Here is a 26,275-nt window from a genome sequence, read left to right on the forward strand (position 1 = left end):
GTGGGTATGCATAGACTGCAGGGGACAAGAAGGCAGTGGGGTTTCCAAGAATCAAATCAGGCTAGGTCTGTCTTTTGAACAGGTTCAACTCTGGTGAGCCCGACCCCACTGACCTCCTGTGGGTGGCGAAGTTGTCCAGGTCGCTGTTACGCACCACCTTCTCATAGGGCACGTTGGCTGTGATGAGGCGGTGGCTGTTGAAGGAGATGTGCCGCACAGGGTGTCTGCAGCCCGCGGGGGAGAGGGACAGCGTCTGTGTTAGCTGCTTACACTGAAGTGAGGTGCGGTGAGGGGCCCTGGAACCCTCTGGCTGTGCCCTGGGGACCGCTTCACAACCAAAGCTGCAGGCCCTCACCAGTTCCGGCTGACCCTCCAACAACTTAATTGGAGACAAGCCAGCCAAGGGAGTGGGGAGCAGCTCCCTTCTGGTCTCCAGGGCTGCAGGGCCCCAGGCGGAGCGTGGGGTGTATTTAGTGGTGATCTGCAAGCTCACCAGTCCTGGGGTGAAAGGGCTACAAGTGACACCTGTGCTTTCGGCTGTGAAAGCACAGTCAAGCATCTTAGAAGGCAGCAGCTTCAGATCTGTTTAACAGGGGCTTTCGTTCCTCTAGCAACTTTTGCAGCACTTGCAGTGGTCACAGGGCTGAGCTAGGAGTTGCAGGAGGTAACGCAAAGTATCTCCTACACAAGATGCCTGTCCTCAGAGACCTGCCTAATAAGTGAGGTGCATTCCCACCAGCACAGCACAGGGCGAGGGCTGGATGGCCACAAGGGGTACCGAGAGGGAGCACCTGCATGGAGGGAGCAGGGAAAGCACCTGGGATGCTCCTGGGCCAAGGGGGGGATTCTCCTGAGGGTAATGGGAGTCACTGGAAACCCTGGCTGGGGAATGCAGGGCAGAAGGAAGAGAACAAAGGGGAAGGATCTGCTCTCAGGCTGGAGTGCTGCACTGCCAGCACCTCGGGGAGGACCTGCAGAGCATTATGACGTCTGAGGCGGACGGGATGGGACATGAAAGTGACCAGATGACAGAAGTAGAGCTCAGGAGAGGAGCAGGGTGGGCAGCATGCCTGTCATGGAGTTCTTGCACAAGACAGTGAGTGAATCCAGGCATGGGATTATATAAAGGAGACACCAGCCAGGTGTGGGTGAAATGGTGCCCTTGGACAATCCCAGAGGCTGGGCAGGAGCCATCCCATAGGCTTCCTCTAAGCGGCTACGGTGGCAGCCCGGTACAGGAGCCATGAGGAACCCCGGGCAGGGCCAGCCACAGTTCCTAGGGCCTGGATGGGGCTAAGATCTGTCCTAGAGACTAAGAGTCAGATCTTTAAAACAAATACCAGGAAGTAAACAGAATTAAGATGTGTTATGTATGTGTACCAGTCCCTACAATGAATGTAATCATTATGTACAGCAAACCTAATACATGTAAGTATACGTCCACATGCATACCACGTTTTCCTTAATGGTGAATGCTTCTGGGCTTCCAGCATGGGAATTTTGGTTGCTTTTTGGCACCACCTGGTGGCAATATAGTGTATCACCATGGAAATCACAAAAGACCCTGTCTGTGTCTCCAGTAAGGAAAGGGTGCACAGAGGGCTGGGGGTGTGGACGCCCACACCGCCCACGGGGGAAAACCTCTTCCTTTCACTGTGATGCCTCTTGGGACACTAAGTGTGGTCCAATGACTGACAAACAAAGGCTACAGTGCTCCTCACAGGCCATGCTTTCTTGAGCTCCAGGCTAGGCTGCCTGTGCTTTGAAGGTTAAGAGCAGGCCAGTACAGAATTGCTTAACCAGTGAAGCACCTTTAGCATAAATGTACCTATCTATCTCTTGGACATCCTCATTAAAGGTTAAAATGATAAATCCCTCAGCTGAGGCCTGACCACCCTCAGTCCTAAGTGTGTTTCTAAACAGTGTGAAGAAAGCCCAAGCAGTGAGCAGAAGATCAGTCTGCCCCGGGACCCAGGAGTGCAGGCGGGGGCTGGGGCTGGGAGTCACACCATGGTCTAGCTGAGATGGCTGCCTGCACTTTTGAGTTACCTTTTCTTTTTGAGATGGGGGAACTCTAAAATAACCAGCACAGCACTTATAAGGAATGGGTTCCTTTCTCAGAGAAAGCTGGTTCCCACTAATAATGGCTGGTGTGAATTACAGCCATACTAATGCCTTAAGAGAGGGAGAAATTGCATCTCCGTCGACCAGCACAGTTTCCAAGCCTCAGTTTCTCACCAAAAAACTGGAGATGGCAGCAGCAATAGCAGCCTGCTCACAGGGCTGGAGGAAGGGATGCTCCAGGAAGCACTGGTTCAGTGCCCGGTCCAAGTGAACCTCAACTAACAACTCCCGTTACTGGTGTTCCTAACAGCACCTGAGGAGCCCCTCACCTGGAATGGACCTCCCACAGCTTCCGGTTCATCCGATAATCCCACACCGACACCAGCCCTTCCTCGCCTCCACTGACGATTTTCCAGTCATCCATCTGGACTGCGGAGACCCCAAGCTGGTGGGCGGAGAGTGACAAGGCGATTTTATCCGTGCGGAGGTCATGGATCCTCACCCTGCAAGGCCCAGGAAGAAAAGAGAAGGCAAGCGGGATCAATGCTAAAGTCTGAAATTACAAATTCCTCCTCAGTTGTGCAGGTTTATGCACAGTGTTTCTCGATGAAACTCCTCTGGTTGCAATGTCTGTAATACTGAGGTAAAACGATAGTCTCCTGATCAGGACACTGTCACAGTGGAGAGTACCCGCCAGCACTAAATCATAATGATTTAAAAGCGCTGGAACAAGGCTGACCCACCGATGTGGTCTGCTCAAGGGGGAGACACCTGCGTTGGGATGCCACATGGAACTGGCCTGGGAAGCCTGCCCTGTGCTAAGTTTCCCAGCGCAGTGCCTGTGCCAGTGGCATAATGTTCTATGAAGGGCCAACGTAACTGGGCTCCACTGTCTGCAGCCACAGCCTTGTCCTGGCTGGGCGATACTGTGCAAGTAACTCGACTTTGCTGTTCCATCACCATCCTGTTGGTACTCAGAAAGGGGGCACTTCCATGCTCCACCAAGCAGAAGCATGACAAGTGCAGATACTCTGCAGTCACTTAACTGGACTTAAAATCATTACTTACTGAATTTCTTTAAGGACCGCTTTAAAAACTACTTTTTATGTAAACACATACTGAATTTTCACATGATGATAAATTAGATGAGTCAGAAATCTATTTTCTATTAGAAGACCACCATGCTTAGTTCCTGAAATAAGCCCCTACAGTTAAAATTGAATGTGGTAAAGTATAAGCTAATTAGACTTAATGGATATGAACATGGATTTAACAGGCCCTATGATGAGAGGAAGAGACAACTGCTGCCCTGAAAAGACCCACCATCATATGTTAAATGTGATCATAAATGTGTGTTTGACACAAATCTGTGGTGAGACGTTCTAATTATTTTCAATGTTCTGGGAAGAAATTACTTTGACCAAAAATCCTATGCCTACCTTACCTACCACATTTGAAGGCAAAATGAAGACTTAAAAAAAAAAAAAAGAAAAAAAATGAAAAAAAAAAAAAAAAACCAAACTGGATAATCTTCGGAAGTGACACAGCAAAACATCAGAAGGCATGAGAGGAGCCAACACACCAGCCGTTTCCTGATATGCAAAGCAAACCCTAAAACCTAGTACAGGAGACAGCAACTCTTGAGCAGGATGAGGGAGTCTGCTGACCCAACAGCTATGACACAGCCACACAGTAACACCAGCTCCAAGGGGATCGCAAAGTAACAGAAGAACATGACGAGGCAAGCAGGCCACAACTCTGTACAGTGGACCCTCGAGTTATGAGCAGCCTCACATATGAACAGCCTGGGTTACAACTGGCATTTTAGGTTTAATTTATGAACAAAGTCTTGAGTTATGACCCGAATGCTGTCCACTTGTGAGGTTGTAAATAAAGACTCGATATGTCAGAAAAGCGTCAGTCTGAGCCCAAGATGTGCATGTTTGTGCATGTGATTTCAGTCAGTGCTTTATATAATCACTATGATTGCTGCTATCAAAATGGCCCCCAAAAAGCTAGAAAAGAAGCTAAGGAAGGAAGGGAAGGTAAAGAAAGCAATCACAATCAAAAAGAAGCAGGAAATTGTGGAGAAACTTGAGACTGGTGTTCATGTGACCAATCTTGCTAATATATATAGTTTATCAAAATCCACCATCTCAACAATCTTACAGAGAAAAGATTTGTATAAAGAAGCTAGTGTTGCTAAAGGTGTTATTCAAATTAGTAAGTTATAATCAACAGTGTTAAATGAGGTAGAAAGGCTTTATCTGTGTGGATAAATGAAAGGCAGACGGCAGGTTATGGCCTGAGTCTATAATTTGTGAAAAAGCTAGGGCTATAAATACACATTTCATAAAGGATAATCCGTCAACAAGTGATAATGGTCAAACATTTGCCAGTAAGGGTGGTTTCACAATATTAAAGCAAGAACTGGGGTTCATAGTGTAACTAGGCATGGTGAAATAGCCCGTGTTAATAAAGGGGTTGCTGAAAATTACATGCACCACTTCAAAACGATGACACAGAGAAATGGCTTTTGCTCTCACCAAGTTTTCAACTGTGATGAAACTGGCCTTTTCTGGAGAGAAACATGAGGAGAACATACATTACCCAGAAGAGAAGAAAATGCCAAATGAAGGATAGGCTAAACTTACTGCTATGTGCCAATGCAAATGGTGACCTCAAGATAAAGCTGTTGGTTTATCATTCTGGGACCCGTAGAGTGTTCAGAAAACAAAGTCATGAAGAATAGGCAAGGGGTCATGTGGAAATCTAATGCAAAAGCCTGGTAACAAGAATGGTTTTTCTTCAGTGGATCAGGCAGGCTTTCTGTCCTACGTTAAGAAATATCTAGAGGACAAAAGTTTACCACTCAAGGTTCTCCTCATCACAGACAGTGCTTCTGCTCACCCATAAGATTTGAAAGAAAAACTGGCTGAAGAATTCGCATGGCTCTCAGCTGAGTTCCTCCCACCTAATACAACTCCTCTACTGCAGCCTATGGACCAGCAGGTTACAGCTAACTTTAAGAAGCTACACACCAAGGAATTGTCCTTGAAGTACTTCCAGGTGGCCTCAGATATAGATTTAACCCTTAAAGAGTTCTGGAAGTAACATTACAACATCCTTTCCTGGTGGCGTTCATTGAGAAGTCCTGGCCAATGTCTCTCTAAGGACACTGAGATCTGCCTGGAAGAAAGCGTGGCCTAAAATTGTATAGGAGAGAGACTTTGAAGGCTGTATAGAAGACTGAGCCTTCAACTGAGCCTGTGGTTGGTGATACTGATGAGAGCAGAGCCCACAGGCTTGCAGGTAGACAGTGGTGAGGCCCGGGAACTGGCAGAGGAACACTCAGGGGCACTATCCACACAGGAGCTTCAGCAACTTCCGGCTAAGCAACAGAGAATGGCAGCTGAGGAGCTCTCTGAAAAGGTGGGGGAGTATCAACAATCAGTACAGAAAAGTTCTTGTGAAATAAAGGAAATCCTGAAAAAATGGACAGAGCTACAAACATAGGTACAGAAGACCCACCTGGACAGAGAAAAAGCCAGTCACTACATTCACTTGCTGAATGTCCTACTACAGAACAGTGTTAAAAAAAAGAAAGAAACAAACTTAGACTAGTTTTTAGTTCTGAAAAGGCTGGGACCTGGAGAGCCAGAAGCAGGTCTTAGTGAGCTACAGACTGTCACAAGGAGAGAAAAGACACCTGAAAGCCAGAGTCCTGATGTTCTTATGGAAGTGGACTCTCCTTCAAAACAATAACCACCTTCCATTTCATCCTCCCATTCTGCAAGCCAAAGATGTCAATTTCAATGTTGTGTATGAATTGTTTCTGGTAAACTAGGCACATTTTGTAACTTTTTGGAGAATACACTAAGAAAATTACTGATGTTTCTGGTAAATTGTGCACATATGCAACCCTTTTTTATCATGAAAAGGTTAGCTAAGGGGTGCTCTGGGAAGTTTGGAATACATTATGGGTATTCCTATGACTTCTTATGGGAAAAATTGTCTTGATTTACAACTAGTTTGAGTAACAACCAGCCCATGTGAACGAATTGAGCTCGTAAGTCTAGGGTCCACTTTACTAGAAAAGGGAGAATTTTACTAAATGTTTGGTAAAACATGCCTGGGGGAATGGATCTAATTTCTCTTCTGGAGATAGAGCACTGTTACTGTTTCTTTATCTACTTGGGTTTTCTACTTATTGACTTAACTTTCTTAAATCTCCAAATGTGAAAATTTGGATGAATAAGTAACTTTCTAGAAGAATAAGAACAAAACCACTCCCAGAATATATAGAAAATTAAAACAGGGGAAGCAGTCAAGGAGCAAAGTTCTCCCCAAAAGGGCAGTAAGCAACATCAGCCAAACTTGTAAGGAACAGGGACTTGCTGGGCTCTGTGAACTGCCCTGGAGCTCAGGCAGGGAAAAGAGGAGGCTTCCAAACTCTGCTATTGCCCACAGCCTGACAGTAAGAGTGTCATCAAGCTACACAGGTGAGTAAAATACCAGCAGAGAGGCTCCACATCAGGATACCGCTGCCAGTGGACTTCATCCTGATACCTACTAGGGCAGGTCCCAAGGACTGTAACACACTGGAAAAACCCACGGCCACTTCCATGGAGTCCAAAAACAAGTCTGATGGGCTAGAACACCCATTCCTAAAGGAAGTCCTTAAAAAATGAGGCACTAGCACCACTATTATCTCACACTGTTTTAAAAATTAGCTACAATTAGACAAAAGAAAACATGAAAGGTATAAAATTGGAAAGAAGTGGGAAAATTTATCAATAGTTAGAGATGACAATCCAAGAGAATTCTGTAATAATTCAGAATCAAATTAATATGCCAAAACTGAAGCTGTATTATGTATAAATAACCACTAATCTTAAAAATGTAATCAAAGAAAAGAGCCCACTTCTATAATAGCAATTAAAGCCAAACTACCCTATAATAATTTCCTCCATGTGGAGCCTTACTACATATATTACAACAAAATAAATTATAGAGGACTCAAAGAATTAAGCATAATTAAACTGTAAAAATATTCAGAACAGGGAAGGTCTTTCCAAACATCAGAAAACCCAGAAGCCAAAAAAAAAAAAAAAAAGATTTATAACTGTATATAAGCACTTAACTTTTTCCCATATGGGAAAAATCATAAAGCAAATGTTAAACTAGGGGAAATGTCTACAACAGAAAGCTACTTTTTAATAATAACGTCCTTTAAATTAATCGTAAAGACAAACAAGTCACTATTGAAATGAGAGAATACAAAAAATTCACAGAAAAAAAGACTGATGGCTCTTAAATATGAGTAAGATGTTCAAATTTACTGGTAATTTAAAGAAATTATACAAAACCCACAATGTACTATCACCTGTCAACTCTCCCCTCAGCAGAGATAAACATTTGTTTGTCTGTTTGTTTGTTTTTGCAGTACCAGGGATCGAACTCACGACCTCGCACTTGCCAGGCAGGCGCTTACGCCACTGAGCTATATCCCCAGCCCCTAAACATTTGTAATATACTCAGAAGGCACTGCATGGTGGTACAGCCTGGGTAGATACAAAGAAATATAGTTGATGCAGGTGCAAGTCTTTCTTTAGTGAGTGACTTGGAAAATCCAGCAAAAACAACTCAAGCACTTCACTTTTAATCTAGTTGTTCCATTTCTAGGAATTTATTTAGCATGCATCTACTCTGCACAGTACTGCTTTTAGCAGCAAAGCATGGTGCCTCTGTTTCAGACAACTTGCAGATCCATTCATTCACTGCAAATCACTTAATGCTGGGTAAAATACAACATTAGTCCTTTTAAATGCACTGCTGAGTTCACAAAGGGTGCAGCTCCCAGGGCCTCCTGTACCCCCGAGACAGCTTTCACTACTAGTGGGTAGAGGGAAGCTGCTGGAAGGGGCCTACCTCCAGGCTTGGGTCTGCCCAGAATGCAGGGAAGAGCCCAAGCACAGGGAGGTGGAGCAGGGGATTCTGAGACTCCTGCTTTTAAAAAAGTTCTCAAAACTTCTATGAATAGAGATGGGCTAGAAGTGGATTAGAATATTTGCGACTCAGAAGACAAATTTTAAGGAATTACCAAGAAGAGATATAAAAGAATAAAGATTAAAAATGTGAATGAGGAGTTAAGAGACAATGTGAAGGACAGGAGGGGATGGATCGGTATATGTCCAAAAGAACTTCCAGGAGAACAATGTGTGGCAAAGCAGCAACACTCAATTACTGGCTGATCTTGATTAATGCACATCGTATATACGCAGGCTGGTAAGCACTAATTAGAATAAATAAAAAGGAATACATACCTAAGAGTATAATTTAAAAGATGGGAAAAGATAAGAGAGGCCTTAACAGCAACCTGGGGGAAAAACACATTACCTATTAAAGAATGATAATTAGATGGGCAGCAAAAATTAAAGGTGTCTTGAATTTGAATGACTGGATGGGGATGGCGCAATTAAGCAGTGGCTCCACCGTGTGCTGGTGAAAGGGACAGGCAGCCTACACCTGCTGATGGGCGCATCTCCAGAGTCTCTGCCCGGCATGTGAGCTGGTGGTGGGGCTCACGAGAGACCTTGTGCAGACAATGCCTGGGCAACACACTGTGCAGCCAGTGGGGCTGAGCCTGTCCTCTGTGTTGCCCGGTGCTTCTGAATTCGGCTATGCAAGTGTGTGCTCCCTGTTTAAGTAACAGAACAGTTTTGAAGATAAAGTTCTGGAAGAACATACTTGAAATGTTAGCGGCAGCTGTCCTGGAGAAGAGGTGTGGTAATGGAACGATGAGGACCACAGGGAGGCTTTTCTCTTTCATCCCAGACACTCCTATTTAAACAGCACAAACTCATCTTCCAAGGGCCCTGGTCCTGGTCCTCGCGAGGGCAACCTCTGCTATTCTTGTAGCTGTACACACACTCACTCTTATTATAGACATTCCCATATGTATGCTTTGTTTGTGAATGTTTAAAGTAATGGATCTGTCTATTCCTAGTAATGTGAAATGAAGCAGGAAGTAAAAACAAACCCTATCTTAGAACAATGCGTAGAGATCCGTTAACCCTTGGCAAGCCACGGCACTGGTGAGGTGATGCAGATGAACAGAGGCCTACCGCTAGGGCAGCTGTTCAGTCGCCCCCTCTAGGGAGGGATCTGGGACTGGAAAGACAAGGAGTGAGCATAAGACAGGCTCTGAGAACAAGTATCTCCCTCTCTGTGAGCATGAGATAACACCTACCGTTAAGCCTTTGTAGGTAAAGAGATCCGAGCTGTTCAGACAGGAAAGAGAGAAGCAGTAAAAGTGCAGTACAAGAAGCACTGCCTCTAGACTGTAATGCGGACTTGGTAAGGACTGAGTTGGGGGCAGGCAGAAAATGGTAGGCTGAGCAATTTTCAGTGCATGTTTGGTTAACAGGGATCTATTCTGCTGTGGTGATTTCCATAAAGAGCTCCTCTGTTGAATATTTATACTCCATAATTTACAGTTTGGCTGTTAAAGAGACAAAGGCAAACACAAATTTGGTCCAAAAGTTCAAAGTTTGCCATCTGTTTTCCTATTGTATTTAGATACCAGCATGGATGGCTCCAAACAAAATAAACAAATACACCAAAAGATACAGCAGTAGTGTATTTGATATCACTAAGGAAAACAAAAATGGGCCAAAACAGACTTGAACTTCTCCCCACAGGAAAAAAAGAGAAGTATTTTTCTGACATCTCCTTAGAGAGACAGCACTCTGGCTCTTATTGACGGACAGAAATAGCAAACACCACAGTGTGCTAAGTCCACCCAAGTCATCAAATTCACATTAAGAAGCAGGTATCGGCCTCAAATATCTGACAGCGTGCAGTACCAACTTGAAATGCAGTGTACCTTGGCAAAGCCTGTAACCTCAGCGCTCAAATTGAATCCTCGATGCCGGGAAACAGGTAGCACAGCAAATGGGCACAAAGATATGCCAGGACAGCTGGTTCCAGGGACAGAAAGAAGCCAATGGTAGATACTGTGAATCTCCATCTAGCGAGTATTTCATCAACTTTGCCCACTGAAAAGAAAAATAATTGGTCCAAAAGCTGTAATTGTATTATGTTTAATATTCATGGTTGGGCTTGGAGGACTGTTCCAGCACTCCCTCTCTGCAGCCCCTCTCTAATGAAAATCACACCATAGGAGCCGACTCTAGCCCGCCAATTAAAACAAAAGACACCAGAACCTTCCAAAGACTCCAGCAGAGGAGCATCCATCTGATGGGCAGGAAAACGTGCTGGAACTGAGAGAGAGGCACGCTCTGGTTGGTCCTGTGTTAAGAGCTTTGAATAACTTATTATAACACTTGCAGATGGAGCAAAAGCAACATTTACGCCCCGCTCGCGCACTCTCTAACAGCAGGCAGCGTACCATAAGCACACCACAACTTTCTATTTGTCAGGCAGGAAGGAAGCTAGGAGACTCTTTAATTAGGGGTCACAACTCAGGGCTTGCTTCCTATTGGTTTGGATTAAATAGTCCCACACAATAACAAGGCAAACTCTATTTGGTGGCAAACTGAAGCCTATTTCAGACTCTGGCTCGGGAGTTTCATTAAGAAGGACCTGACCTTCAGCTATATTTCTATCCAGAAAATAAAGGGAACAAGCAATAAAGCATTCAAATGCAGGCTTTTGTAAATGACTAAATTAATCAAGAGCACTGGCATTTTTTTTAAAAAAGAAAGCAGTATGTGAATCTGCTTGATCTCATTGAATCTGAGCTATTAAAGAGGATTTTAAACATAACCTTACCTGCCAAAATCAATAGCTTTATCTATATAGCAGTGATGCTGGCCTTTAATGAATGATTCATTTTAAACAGCAACTGGAAAAACATATATTTCAGGCAGACCTGCTTAGTTTCCTCCAACTAGGCTCAGCTTAGTGTACCCTGTGCTTTAAACTGTTTCTTTGAGGAGTAGAGTCTCTGTACACAGAACAGCAAATCAATATGGTCGAGAGTAACAAGTCCTGTGGAATAATAGTCTCTGAACCTTTCTGGACCTCAGTTTCCTCTGCTGGGTCAGCACTAGATTGTCTTAAAGAATCTTATTAAGCCCCAATACTGTGACCCACAACAAGGCAGCCTGTGATCCTGCCTGTGAACCATGGTGGTCATGGATCTAGTGATACAACAATAAGACACCTGATCCTAAGTTGGAAATACCAAAACTTTTAGTTAATTTTAATATTTAAGGTGTTCATCATATGAATATTTCATGTATCCACGTTGCACACAAAGATTCCAACACAAGTTTTTTTTCATGCACAAAGACACTGTGCCTGACATCTGGAAGCTTACTGTATAATACCCATCCTATCTTAATCAAAAAGCTGCAGGTAATCAAGACAGTGTGGTACTGGCAAAACACAGACATACAGATCAATGGAACTGCAATGAGAGCTTAGAGTAAACCCTCAAATTTATGGTGATTTGATTTTTAAAAACGGTGCTAAGACAATTCTGTGGGGAAAGAACAGCCTTTAACAGACGGTGCTACGACAACTGGATGTGCACACGCAAAAGAAAAGCTGGACTTCTAGCTCACACAATACACAAAAACTAACTCCTGCTGGATCATACACTTCAGTGTGAGAACTGAAGGTAGGAGAAAACACAGGAGTAAATCTTGTGACCCTCGGTTTGGAAATGGCTTCTTATATATGACATCCACAGCACACACAAGTGACAAAAGAAAAAAACCAGGTAAACCAAGCTTCATCAATATTAAACACTTTTGTGCTTCAAAGGACTCTACACATAATGTGAAAAGACAACCCACTGAGTGGGAGAAAATGTCTTCAAATTATGTCTGATAAGGGTTACATATACATACAAAATGATAAGAAGAAAACCCAATTAAAAATAGGATTCAGATAGACATCTCTCAAACAAGATACACAAATAGGCAATAAGTACATGAAAGGACATCTAACACCATTAACATCAGGGAAATGCAAATCAAAGTCACAAGGAGATACCACTCCACATTCATTAGGATGACCATCTTAGGGACAATAAAAGCAAGTGTTGGTGAGGATATGAGAAACTGGATCCCTCACTGCAGTGGTAGTGGGCACGTAAAATGGCACGGCCACTTCAGAAAAGAGCCTGGCAACTCTTCAGATGATTGTGACACAGAATTACCATACAGCCAGCAATTCCACTCCTAAGTACACAAACACAAGAGAACTGAAAACACACATGCACACAAAAACATATACATGGATAATGATAATAGCAGCATTATGCATGAGTCAGAAGGTGAAAACAATCCAAATTCTGTTAACGAATGAGTGAATGAAACAAACATGGTCTATCCACACAAGATATTATTTGACAATGAAAAGAAATGATGTACGGATTCATGCTCCTGTGAGGTTTATCTTGAACACATTATACTAAATGGAAGACGCCAGTCCCAAGGGGTCACAACTGATTCTATTTGTATAAAATGTCCAGAACAGGTAAATCCACACAGACAGAAATTAGGTTAGTGGTTGCATAGAGATGGACAGAATATAGAGGAAATGGACAATGACTGTTAATGGGTACAGAATTTCTATTTGGAGTGATGAACCCATTCTAACATTGACTGTGAATCTGTTGTATATAAATTATATATGAATAAAAATATAAATAAAATGAAAGGGTAAAGCAAAAAAAAAAACTATGGTGACGGATATGTAGATTTATCCCACTAAAAACACTAAATTGTGCAATTTAAACTGCTGAATTATATGACATATGAATTCTATCTCAATAAAGCTGCTAAAAACAGAAAATAAACCAGAATAGGGGGTGGGCTGCAGGACTTACTGGTTCGGTGAGTGATCATTAGGATTACTTTTAGCAAGCCAGGAGCAGCTAAAGCAGCGGCCCTTGGCATCAACTCTTACCCTAATTCTCCCCAGCAGGGCACAGTAAGTGACTCCATTCTAGACCCTTGATGTCATGGGTGAGGGTGAGCAGACCATAGGTGGGAAGGCCCAGAACAGCAGACAGGAAGGGACCTCATTCAGCACAGCCCTCGACTGCCAACTACAGTGTTAGTTAAACAGAAGACAAGGAATTTGTCCATTCTGGCCAAGACAGAGTAAGCCCAGTGCTGCCTCTCTCGTGCTGACCATCACCAAAACCTACGGATGAAGTAGGAAAACCAGACTGCTGGGACTACAGCGAGTAGACTCCAGTGATGGTCATGGAGGAGAGTCCCACCCCAGGAGGCACTGTGCAGGAAGCACTGCCCTCTCTTTCCTATGCTCTTTTACAGCCTTGCCCAATAGGGATCCTCTACATTTTATTGTCGTGCTGGACGTGGTGTGGGAGGCTGCCACTCAGAGGGAGAACTTACCTTTCTGACCAGAGGAACCAGTAAAAGGGGCCCCCACAGGCCAGAGAGTGGGTGTGGGAGCCTTTATGGGAACTGCTCCTCTTTTCTCTTGTGGCTCCACCTCAAGAACAGTTCTCAGTCAGAGAGCTATGTGTGATGGTGATATGAGCAGGCAAACTCTGTAGGAACCGCATCTTCTGACCAGAGGACCAGGGAAAGAGGCCCTGAGTGCTGGAAAGTATAAAGACTAAGAAAGGAGGAGCAAAAGGGGATCCGATAGCACTGTGTGAGCACGCATGGGTCCCAGGCTCATCCCTGAGTGTGCAGGACAGATCCAAAGTGGCTTAGCAAAGGCTTTGGGAACTCAACTGAGATTGAAACCACTTCCAACCTTCAGACTAAGTCCTGTGTGTTTTATGCGCAGCTCATGCCAAAACAGCACAGCAAAGGCTCTGGAAATTGGGCTGATGCTGGAGGCACCACCCACAGAGCGGGATGGTACGTGCAGTGTGAATATAACCACAGTGATTGCCTGCTTAAAAAAAAATTGCCCTTCTCTTGAGAATTACATAATGGGATTCAACATACACAACATAACATATTCACTATGTTCAGGATATGATCCAAAATTACTTGACATACCTCAAACAAAATGAAATGGGGAAATGTGACCCATTGTGAAAGGAAAAACAAAATGTCAACCCTAATGATCTGGGAAATCACTGACTATAACTATCTTTCATGAGAGGAAGGACAAATGAGGGAGACAGCACCTTCTCAGCAGACAAATGAGAATCTAATAGAAAAATTGAACCAAAAAATACAAAATCTGAAATAAATATCTGGATGGGCTCAACAACACAGTGAAAATGACACAGGAAGCAGTGACTCTCAAGATGGATCAGTAGAAATGATGCAGTCTTAAAAACACAGAGGATGGTTCAGAAAGACAAACAGAGCACCACTGAACTGCTGGGCAAGATCAGAAGGTCTGACACTTGTCACTGAAGTCCCTGAAGGAGAGAAGAATGACCCAAGTGCAGGAAAACTACAGGAAAAATAATGACTGGAAAACTCAAATTTGGTGGAAGACATATAAATTTAGATTCTAAACCTCAAAATAGAATTTAAACAAAAAAAAAATTCTTGCAGATTTTTTCTTGGTAACTCATTCAAACTTCTCATAAATGCCCTAATTCCTAAGCTACTAAGTAATTAATTAACTAATTAAGTCATCTTGCCTTCAATTAATACTTACTTTCATTTAACACCATAGATTGTAAAAGGTCCATTATTGTATGCAATGTTTAAAATGCTGCCAATTAATTTTATGATGCCATTGTAAATGACATGTCGTGACATTACAGATGTGAAAAGTATTAAATAAAAGTAAAAATAAAAGTTTATCTGGGAGTAAGTACGAAACATATAGTGTCAGGTGGCACTGACTCAGACACAATACCACGGTGAACTAAGTGGACACATCTTCCATCCTGATACCTAGCACTTCTCCAACATTCCTCCTTGCCCTTTCTTTGTAATGTAGCAAGAAAGATAAAATATACACTTAGAAAAACTCACTCATCTATTGATAACACTCTGGGCAAAGCCCCTGTACCATGTTCCTCAGTAGGAGAAGAACATGATCTAACAACCACTCCGTTTCTACCATAACTGTCTTCCTATGCTCTGGCAGACTCTATTTATCCTGTTTTTTCTTTTCTTTTCTTTTTTTCTGGAAAGGATAACACGCTACATACTTTTCAATTTTTAACTGAAGTTTGTTTTTCTCCCCAAAATAAAACTCTTAGTAAGCCACCCATGTTTGTAAACTACTAAACCTGCTTTCCTTACTTTGATAAAAGATTATTTATTTTTGTCTTAATCTGAAACAGTTTTATGTATCTTTATTTAAAGTACATTTCAGTAAAAAAAAGTTCATTTTGTTCTCAAGTTGTTTATAAAGTACTAAGAGAATGCAGTGGAAATTAAGGGGTTTTTCTTTGTTGTTGTTGTTTTAAAGAAAAATAAGAAGGCTCCAGAGTTCTTAAAATTTCATCCGTCATTAAGTGACAGGGAAGGACATAGTTCTCACAGCATTTGACCTCTTACTCCTTCTGAAATAAAACACAAGCTTATAGGCCTGGCAGTGTATCTTTAATGAGATCTTACTCACAGCATAAAACCTTTGGGGGGAAAAAGGCAAGGCTTTCTTCCACATTTAAAAGTCTAGGTTCCTTTTTCCAGATGTACAGTTTTTACTTAAAGCAGAGTATTTTTAACCCCAGTATTTCAAGTGCATATGGCAGTCCCTACTATTTTGATCTGTAAAATTTTCTTATATATGAAGCTAGTCTCCTGTGCCAGCAGCGGTCAGACAGTACTAGGACTAGCCTTAACTGGGACACCCCAACCCCCACTCTAGGTCACTAGTCTGTTATTCTCATCCACAGAGACAGAGGCCTTTTAAAAAACGTAATACTGGCCTACTAATAAAGTGGACTCAGCATAGTCAAATTTGGTCTTCACACGGACCACCGAGACCTTTCACAGTGGGCCTGTGGCTCCTCTTCTGACAGTAGGGGCACGAGGAAGCAGCCTGCTCAAAAGCAAAAAGACACCTGTACTGAGATATGCAGGTCTCCCAGCTGACAGCTCGCTACACAGCTGACCGTGCTTATGACATCCTAGTGGTAACTGTTGCTAGAGCTGACTGAGCTACAGTAGGCAGAAAGCAGAGGTCTCTTCTCCGGAGCACGATTTTAGTTTCCTGTGAGCTAGCCTCCCTATGGCTAAACACCTAAGTGCTCACACTGCAAACAAACTCTGGGGAGCAACCTACAGACCCAAACCTTTCCATTTGGCTGTCCCCAAGAGCCCTCTACAGTTGTTCTTCTCAAAAACAAGTAGCTGCTAGGCCCACATGTGGAAATCCTATCAGATAAGCTCAGAGCACACTGATCTGTTTCATTTGCTGAATCAGATGTGGGGGCCATGTACCAAGCGGCCTGGACACAAACTGAGCTCAGAGTTCAATTCTCAAGCATCAGAATATCAGTCATGTGAGGCAGCTTTGAGAAAAAATGATCATGTATTTTTTCCCCAGAAAAGCATACACACATTATCTTTTTGCTCTAAGTGGGAGGTATGAAGATAGGTGAAGATCAGGAGTTGGAAATATTATTTGATAAAATAATTATTTTTGTAAGCTGCTGCACTGGCGGGATGGAGGTCTGGGATTTGGCACTGAGGAGTGCCTGCCTCACGAGCTGATACCCACCACCGAGCAACTCACCACCTGCAGCCCGGGGCTGGGCCCAGGGGAGGAGCGCCAGCAGACCCTGGCCTCCAGCCATGCTACTCTCTTTGGGGCACTGGATCAGACACTGCAGAGAACCAGCCAAAGATAAATAAATAAATAGCAGAAAGGAAGAAAGAAAGAAAAGAAAAAGAAAAGGCAAGGGGGAGAGGGGGCAGGAGGAGGAAAAACCTGAAATTTGGACTTGGGTCTTTTCAAACACTTTAATCCTTTCATGCTGATGGTTCCTGGAGCGTCCAGGCCTGGCACTGGACCCTGCACCGGGAAAATCTGACTCCCTAAACCAATGCGTTAAAGAGAAGGCTGCTAATCAGCTAAATAGAAACTGGAATCTGTTCACATCAAGTCTCTTTTTTCCCCATCACCAGAGGGACGCCATAGTGTTCTGAAATACACTCTTGACATCATTTGGCAGGCAACCCTATTTTGTGGAACATGATTCATCCCTTAGGTTATTGTTTTTAATATTAGAAAGTGAGCTTTCAAATGCCAAACAAATTTTGCAGCAGGGAGACAAAAGATATTCCAAGTGGTCTCACTGGACCTTCCACCAACTGTGTCCACCAACTGGCCGAAAAGAAAACCGTCCCGTGGTGCTTCAGAAATGAAGCAGAGACATAGCTAGATCCAACTATTACCTAATGCAAGACTCTGTTCTCCAAGTTCAGAGTGCTGCTGGGGGATGAACTCAGGTGGGCAAAGCTACAGTGTGAGAAGTGGGGAGTGCGTGTGGCAGAGACCAGCTAGCACTCTGGAAGCTGGTAGGCCAGTCATCCACGGAAGTGCAGTGTCACCCAATGCTGCCTTTTCGATGCAGACATACCTCCTGTCCCTGTTGCCACTGACCATGAGGTTGGGGGGGCTGTCTCGAAGGTTGATGCAAGTGAAGTCACCAAGTGCGTTACCCAGCTTCGAGAGGCAGCGTTCTGCTTCCAGGCTGTACACCAGGATCTGAGAGAGAAGGAAAAACTGTGGGTGCTCAAGTGCATACATCAGACCAACATTAAATGCTTCTAATTTCCCCATCATACAATGAATAAGCATTCCACTCTGCCCCTGCTAAGGAAAATGTTCTGCACCTGTACTGAGAGCATAGCGATGAGGCCATTAGAATGACAAAAGGAAATGCAAAAAATGGTAAGAGGAAAATCCAAAAAGTTCCTCAGGCCAAGGTACAAACACGCTTATAGGATACAAAGGAAAAACACCAAATGGGAAACAAGGAATTCGTTGCTGCTGTTATTGTGATGCTGGGGATGGAATCCAGGGCCTCATGCACACCATGCAAGAGCTCTGCCACTGAGCTATCTAGCCGCGCTCCAGGTATCCCAATTCTTAATTTTTTTTCCAATTCTTTTTTAACAGAGAAAGAGGGGCAAAACTAAGGATCACTGATTATATCTGATATGGAATAAATGGGAATGCTAACAAAGGATCAGAAAGCTTGTAGATGACCAGGGGCTGCGGGGAGGGGCTCTCTTCCTGTATTTATACCATGGACGGAAAAGAATGAACAGTGAACATATCTAAGAGGATGAAGCACAGTTAAGCATCAGATGATGCCTATAAACAAACTCCAAACCAAACAAGCTCTTCTTCCCACTCTCCCTTGCTAATTGGAGGAAGCTCTGCCCCATAAGGTATGAAAGCAAGGAAGAGGTGCCTTTTATCTTTAGACAATGTATTCGTCATCTTCAATTACTTCTGAGCCTTCTCTCCAGTAAAGGGGATGGGTGGAAGTAAAGGATGAGCACTGCAGATTAAGTCTTTTACTAAAAATACTTAGTAATTCGATGTAATTTAGTTCAATTAAAATTAAGTGCTTGCTCTGGCCACTAAGGTAGGTGCTGAGGGGCTGGTGGTAGATGCAAGGAAGCAGTCCTTGCCCCTAGATTCACAGTGGAAAGTCTCCTCACTGACACAGACACATCCCACCTTCTGAGCAGACCACCTATTCTGTTGAACACACAGTAAATATTTACAAATTAATCACTAAACTCCAAAGTTTAATATGAATGGTTTGTAGAGTCTCCTCACAGCACACATGCAGAAATGACAGGCTTTCTGTTTAACAAATATTTATTACTCATCAGTGTACAGACTCTTATGTTCTTCAGAAATTAACAATAAATGAAATCACCTCTACTCTGAAAATCACCATGTGAAACTAACAAAAGAATCTTTGTGAAACTAACAAAAGAATCTTTAACAAGTCAAATTCCTGACAGTCAAACACTATCATGATACTAATTAATGATTGCTAACGACATCTGGAAGGAAAGATGACTTTGGAGTTCAAAAACTGCCTTCTTAATATACATAAAAATGACACAGAACAAGCTAGGATGTAGTTAAAAACACGTTTCTGATTCAGGAAGATTTTAATGATTCTAAAATAATCAAAATAAGATTCTTCCAAGCAAGAATACAGACATAAATCTATTTTTAGCAAATAACCTAAAAATAACATAAAATCTTTTACTGGAAGGACAAAAAAAATTTTAAAACAGCAACTTGATGGTATAGCAGAGAACTAGTATTCTGTGATTATTTCAAAATGCCTACTAAAGAAAAATTTTCAGTGTTCCCAACAAAGAAATAATCAAGCCTGAAGTAATGGCTGTGCTAGTGAACCAGATCTGATCATTATATGCTGTACACACGTACAGACAATGCAAAGCTATGCCCTATAAATACATGCTTCTATGCACCAACTTTTAAAATATTTGTTCACTTTTAAAAAAGTAATCTTTTGCACCTATTTATCATTATAGAGCTTTCAATATTTTAGACTCCATATTTTGTTTTAAAAATACTTCCATAGCAGGAAGCTGGTCCTTTAATCGGAAACATGTCCATGGTAAATATAAGAATTGAAGTCTGATCATAAGTCAATTTGGATCTTTACTTTTTCTAGAAGTTCTTTTTGACGAGTAGATGAATCATCTCTGAGTGATAAAGGGAGCTCTAATCCCTCACCAGAAAGACTCTACAAATTCATCATAAAGACATCTAAGTCAGCAGTCAAGAGTCAAGTAGTTTCTGAAATGTTCAATAATTCAACGAATCAGAACTACCAGAAGAGAACCTTCACCATTGTGTTTAGTTAAAGACCACAGAGATTAGAAAACACATTACCGACTCAAAGGCGGGTCTTCCATGTTACGGTCCCTTAACGACCTTTACCATGGCTCCCTCCCTCTGCACTCTCTCTCTTTTAATAAGGTTGAGCAAATGGGACTTCATTTTATCTGAATGCCACAGACTAGTGAGATTAATTATTCATGCTCATACTCTCCCTCTTGTTAAGACCATGCATTAGACTAATTTTTCTCTTTATTGCCCTAGTTGGGCAGGTCTCAACCCACGGCCATTTGACTCCTTCTCGGAGGTGTACAGATATGCTGGAAAGAAGGAAAAAATGGCCCACTGCTTCAATCTTGGGGAAAACATTCTGCACTAATGTGACTACCAGCTCAACAGATGTTGGAGATTTTTTTCTGTTAAGTACTAGATGTACATTATGGGAGAGTTTAGCCATGATTACAGAGCAAAATTTTACTGGCCCTAGATATTTCTTTAAGAATTACCAAAAACAGCTAAACCATGTTGAGACTGTTTTCCGTTCTACAACAATACCTATAGGCAATGCAGTGTCTAGGCACAAGACACACAAGATGTAGAAGGCGCTAAGTAAACAATACCATTATCTTTACAAGGAACTTTGGAAGAAAATTTTCTATTTTTTTGCAGATCTTAAATCATTTCCAATAAAACTTAGTCCTTGTAAATTAATGATCTTTGTCTGCCACCACCTAATAAAAAGGGGAGGAAAAAGCAAAAGAATCTTAATTTTCAATTTTGTCAATTATTTTGATTTCTCTGAAATCTATTTCTACAATTTTTTTTCTGATTTCAAACACTGTACAATACATCTCATAATAAATGCTAACATAACAGTTATGTAACAAAGAAAAGTCTTATACACGCCCATCAGGAATAAACTTCTAAGAGTGTACACAGTTTTTTAGGCTTTTTAAATGTTAATATCAGTCTCTGTGGGGTTTGTTTTGGGGGTGGGTTTGTTTGTTTTGTGTTTTTGGAGACAGGCTCTCACTATATAGTCTAAGCTGGCCTTGAACTTGCTAAATTGCTCAGGCTGCACTCAAACTTGTGATCCTCCTGCGTCAGCCTCCTGAGTGCTGAGATTGTAGGCACGCGCCACCATGCCCAGTTCCAGTTTATCTCTCTCTTTTTACATATGTATATAACATTTTTCTCACAAGGGGACTGTTTTATAACTTGTTTTCCACTTGTTAGTATCTGTGATAGTTAACTATGTCAACTTAAGAGAGAACTGCTCAATTAAATTGGATGGGCATAGATCCAGTTGTGACTGAAGGGATTCACTGCAGACAGAAGACCCACCCTAGACAGCTTATTGCCTGCATGGTATAAAGGAGAAAGAAGAAGGTGGGGTGGGCTCACTGCAGGCCTTTCGGCCTCCTGACAGGGACTCACACGGGACATTACCCTGAGGGCCAGGCTTTCCCTTGGGTCCTTTGGCCCCCCAGCACGCAGACAGCCCTTCTGAACTCTCTCACCCCCAACCCTGTGGGTGGCCACTGGAAGGCAATCTATAAGTTCTTATACATTTGTGTATCTTGCATTAAATCTGTTTCTGGTAAGCACTGACACAGTAGCGATAGATACATCTTACTCTTTTGTGTGGCTGCATAGAATTTTTCTACATACATAATTCCATACAGGTAGATATTTGGATTGTTTATACTTTTTTTAGATGAAACAAACCATGCTGTAATTCACTCAACAGCCAGTCACCAAATATTTATTAATCACTGCCTATGCACAAGGCACTGAAATGAACAGGGACACGAATGATGTGCAGAATTCTTAGTCTGCTGCCAGCTGAGTCTGTCTCCTCACCAGCTGCTGCCAGCCACCAGCTGTCCTGCTCCTCCACACCCGGGACCTCCTCTCTGTGGAGATCACTGACCGTCTTATAGCTGTGTGCTAGCAGCTGTGTCTAAAGCAGCAGGAGCAGCGTTACAGAGTCAGGAGGGAGGCAACAACCACCGGCTCAACATCTGGGACACATCAGCAACTGCCCTGGGCAGAGGCCTGCATCTTCCATGTGTGACCCAGACCACTGAGGGTGGCCAGATGTTGCTGCTTTCTGGTCAACTCATGAAATGGCTACTGTCCTAATGGTGGGGTGGGCTCAAAGCGCAGCCTCCTCACCCAGCAAGAACAAAATTTAACACTGCACATTTGTCTGGAGTCAGGAACTGCCATTATCCTCCGCGGTAACCACAATCACCTGCATACAGAAATCACTGTCTTCAGATTATGGAGTCTTGCTGCCTTAGAGTCTTGATACTGATAATGAGTGAGAGAGGTCTGTATGTGAAAGACTGGAAGGTGTTAGGCCAACCGAGCAGCTGCTCCTCTCTTCAGTACTGCCGCTCCAGGACAGTCAGGAGAGGGTTGAAGATTTCCTCACAAGACAGTAGCATTTTAAAAGTTTTGAAAGTTAAAGATCTTTTGTTTGCCACCTATAAAAAAGGGAAATAACAAAGAGAACAAAATATCAGGAGATGCCTGACTGGACTAGAATGAAGCAGAGTAAGAGAGAAAAAGCATAGCAGGAAGACCTGCCTGCAAGACGTGGAGACACAGCCTACCCAGCTTCCTTTCCGCTTTATAGCACTCTCCATCACTACTTAGTACTTCTGCTCTTCTGAGGGCAAACGTCATGATCAGAAAGCAAGTTCTGGAGCGCAGAGCCAGTAAGTCCCACCTTCTCCTTTCCCCCTTCTCACATAGCTGCGCTCTTTCTTCCCTGAAGCCCCAACACAGAGTTCTCCCCTTTTACCAGGGCGGGAGGTATTTACAGTCTACAGGCTCATCCAGGGATCCCCTGGGGCCGGCCTGATCCTGGGCTGTGTACTGTCCTCGTCCAACTCTCTCTCAGACCCGTGGCTCTCAAACACCGAGAGTGGGAGAGTCCCTGAGGAGTCTGTGGCCTCAGCAGGTCAGGTACAGCTCATCAAGCCCTGGACCACACACTGGAGAACACTCTCTTAAACTGGGACTGAAAGCTCTGTGGGGCAGAATTCCTTCCACTCATTCACTCCTGCACCATGTGCCGTGAACTACGTTAGTCACATCCTCCCTGCATCTTGCTAGGTGCTTGCATTTGTGTTTGCAAATAATTAAGTGTGGCTCCAAACCAGGCAAACCCATAGCTTAACCCAGTCTGGGGCCCAATAAATCCTGATATTCCTCTTACTGCTTAACAAGCTCCTCTACTCCTAGATGTCTGATCTTGCTGCTGGCTTATACAAAGGAGATATTTCATTCTACCCAGAACAAAGGAAGCTCCCACAGATAGCTTTCTGCAATGTCCATGTTCTAGGATACTCGAATTGCCATCAGGTCTTGAGTTTCTACTATTGACAAGGTGGCAGCCTAGCACACCTGGAAACATACTGCAAATGCTGGACATGACTCAGTCTGTTACCAAACAGTCCTTCCAACATTGGTTCAGCTCACAAGAAACCAGGCACATGCATGGGTGCCAGAGTGATGAAAGCCCTGAAACTGTAAAGGTAGTGAGCATCAGGCCAGGGGCTGGTCTGGGAACACCTGCCAGTGTCAGGAGCCTGAAGAGCTAGGGAAACAGGAGACCAAGCATCTGGCCAATACAAAGGGGAACATCAAAACTGAGTTCTGCAGGAAGCTGAACTCACGCACAACTTTAGTAAAAAGCAAGAGGAGGAGGGCTATATCTACTGGGGGGAGAACCTGGCAATGTGTGTGCCTCAGCTTTAGCTCACACATCTGTCCCTCTCACAAGTTGCGGGTGGGGGGCGGTTTATACTCCCTATGTGGTCGAAGAACCCAAGTCTAGTAATTATTTTCAGGCTGGTAACATGTCTCTCAGTACCTGGCAGAATCTTCTCAAGTGGAAGAAAACCTCAACTAGACCCCTTAAAAACCTGCAAATCAAGAGCAGCCAAATATTAACCCACAATAGACGAAAAAATTCAAATACAGGAACAAAGCAGTTTCTCATAAGCAAGGGACATGAAAATAAGGCAAATTAGACTTCCAAGTGCATTAGAAATGTATCAGATAGAGAATGCAAAACAAGCATGTTCAAAATGTTTACAGGGAAGAGGGATTTGAAATACAAAATACAGAATTTCTAGAAATTATAAAGTCACTGGATGAGATTAGCAAGAAATAAGAAAAATCTAAGATAGAATCTGTGAATGGGAATATTTGAGGAATTATTCAAAATGCAACACAGAGACAGCTAGGAAATATGAGCAAGTGGTGAAGAGCAGAGAGGAGAGAATAAGCTGGCCTGACACACATCTACTCTGAGTTCCAAACAGAATGAACAGAAACTTTCAGCAAGACACTGGTAATTTTCCACAGCTGAAGGGAAAGAAGCACCAGAAATCCCAAGCAGTACAGAAACATTGGAGTGAAACCACAGGAAAGAAAAAACAAAGAGATGATCTTAAAAGCATCAAATGAAGAGAAAAAGTCCTAAAAGGGAATGACAATTACACTGACAGCCAACTTCTCAGCAGCTTCAATGGAAGTCAAAAGGAATAATATCTTCAAAGGACACAGGGAGAATCCTGTCAACCCACAACTATAAAAGACCAGCAAAACTGTCTTCTAAGAATGAGGATGAAATAAAGATGTTTTTAGATGGAAACACAGACAGAACTTGTGGTCAAAAGATCCTCACTGAAAAAACTTCCAAGAATGTATTTTTGGGAGACAAAATCATCCCAGAAAAAAGGTCTGAGATGCTGGAGGGAATAGGAAACAAAGAATAAGTGTGCACAGAAGTATGCAAACACTGACTCTATACAGTAAAAAATAATGCTGACTTGGGGGTGAAACAGACAAAATATTGAGTCCTTATTGTTCAAGTAAGATGTGAAAAGTGAGGAAAACATGCAATTGCTGAGATGCCAGATGCACAGGTATGCTCTGGCACTGTGGTGTGGGGAGAACACACTTCTTTGGACACCTGCATACTATGTGGCACATGGGAGAGACTCAGGATACTTTTGATGAACGAATGGCTGCATAAATGTTACATATCTCTGTGTGTATCTGTCCATTACAGGCAAACACTTCACTGTCTTAGAGACTTCATGAATACAAATGAACCCAGGGACTCAATCTGCTGTTCACCAACAGCAACTGATTTAGCTGCTTCCTGAGGGGCAGGTACACTTTCATTCAGTATAGATCTAGTAACTCTCATTGTATAAAATGTAAAAGACACAAAAGAAAAACCCAAAGTATCATTCTAACCCAATGGAATTATGACCCACAGAAATGTGAAAAATTTTTTGTTGTTGTTGTTTTTTCTGGTGCCGGGAATCAAACTCATGACCTTGCACTTGCCAGGCAGGCGCTGTGCCGCTGAGCTAAATCCCCAGCCCCCAGAAATGTGAAATTTAACTACAAAAATTGCAGGGTCTTCATGTGGATGTTCATATACAAAGCAAAGCGAACAGCCTCTATAAATTCACAGATGAGCTAAGGTTTTTTTAAAAAACAGAGATGAGAAAGACAGACAACTGGGGAAAGAGGGAGAGCTAGTGAAAAAAGAGTAAATCACACACAAAACAGCCAATAAAAAAATAAAAAAGCAGTTAATATACATGAATAATGGATGTCTGATTTAAAAGCAGTTTACTCCGATATGATGTAATTTTTGACAATCAGCCAGAGAGACTATTTTGTAAGTCCTTGCCAGAGATAAGTCATAGCGGGAGGCCTTGGTAACACAGCCATATCCATGAACATGTGGAAAATGACTTTCACCACTGTCCCAAAGGTGACTTTCTGTTAACAAACAGAACCTTGCCTCTCAGGTACATTTAGCAGCAGCCACCAGCAAGATGCAGAGCTTGAAGAGATGGATCCCTGACATGAGCACAGTTCCCTGAATGTGCCCCCCTAGCAGTTTTCATGACATGCTTCTGGCACAGTCCACACTCACACTCAGCACAAAGGGAGAAGAAGCCTGGGCTGCTTTCATGTTTAAGTTTTAATTGGAGCGACAAGCCCACAAGGCCAAGATATTTTGGGGACAGGACAGTGTTGCTGAGCGTCGCCAGGAGCTGGGTAGGCAAGGCCTGTACGAGCTCCCACCACGTGCCAATGCACCTGCAGCCCCCGCTGTTCCAGGACTCGACTCTTCCCGGGCAGGCGGTGCCAATCACCCAGGCTGTGCCAGGCTCAGGGTTTTGTGATGTGGGCAGATGTCTACAAAGGACCAAAGCGAGGCCAAACCGACACCTATTGTGACCTAAGCCTGAATGGAACCAGACAGCAAGAGCATATAGTAGGGGGGAAAATCCAGGCAAAGATGATCCCAACCCCCTCCCGCTGCTCTCCCCTACAACACTACAGGTCCTTGGAATGACAAGGAAGACAGGTTTGCTCTGTGAGG

At 43.1% G+C, this 26,275-nt stretch overlaps 1 protein-coding gene across 2 annotated transcripts in view; it reads right to left on the reverse strand.

The window, feature by feature from the left end:
• The window catches only part of Fbxw8 (F-box and WD repeat domain containing 8), a 105,002-nt gene that overhangs the window by 1,488 nt on the left and 77,239 nt on the right, over window positions 1–26,275 (reverse strand). For both annotated transcript variants that reach the window (XM_005396550.2, XM_013520439.1), the window contains 3 exons: window positions 17,585–17,712; window positions 2,394–2,567; window positions 114–224 (listed from right to left, as the gene is read on the reverse strand). In XM_005396550.2, coding sequence (XP_005396607.1) covers window positions 114–224; window positions 2,394–2,567; window positions 17,585–17,712 — 413 coding nt within the window. The remainder of the gene's footprint in view (window positions 1–113; window positions 225–2,393; window positions 2,568–17,584; window positions 17,713–26,275) is intronic.

This window comes from Chinchilla lanigera, unplaced genomic scaffold, assembly GCF_000276665.1.
Source record: "Chinchilla lanigera isolate Chin_1 unplaced genomic scaffold, ChiLan1.0 scaffold00054, whole genome shotgun sequence".
Classification (NCBI taxonomy): Eukaryota; Metazoa; Chordata; class Mammalia; order Rodentia; family Chinchillidae; genus Chinchilla; species Chinchilla lanigera.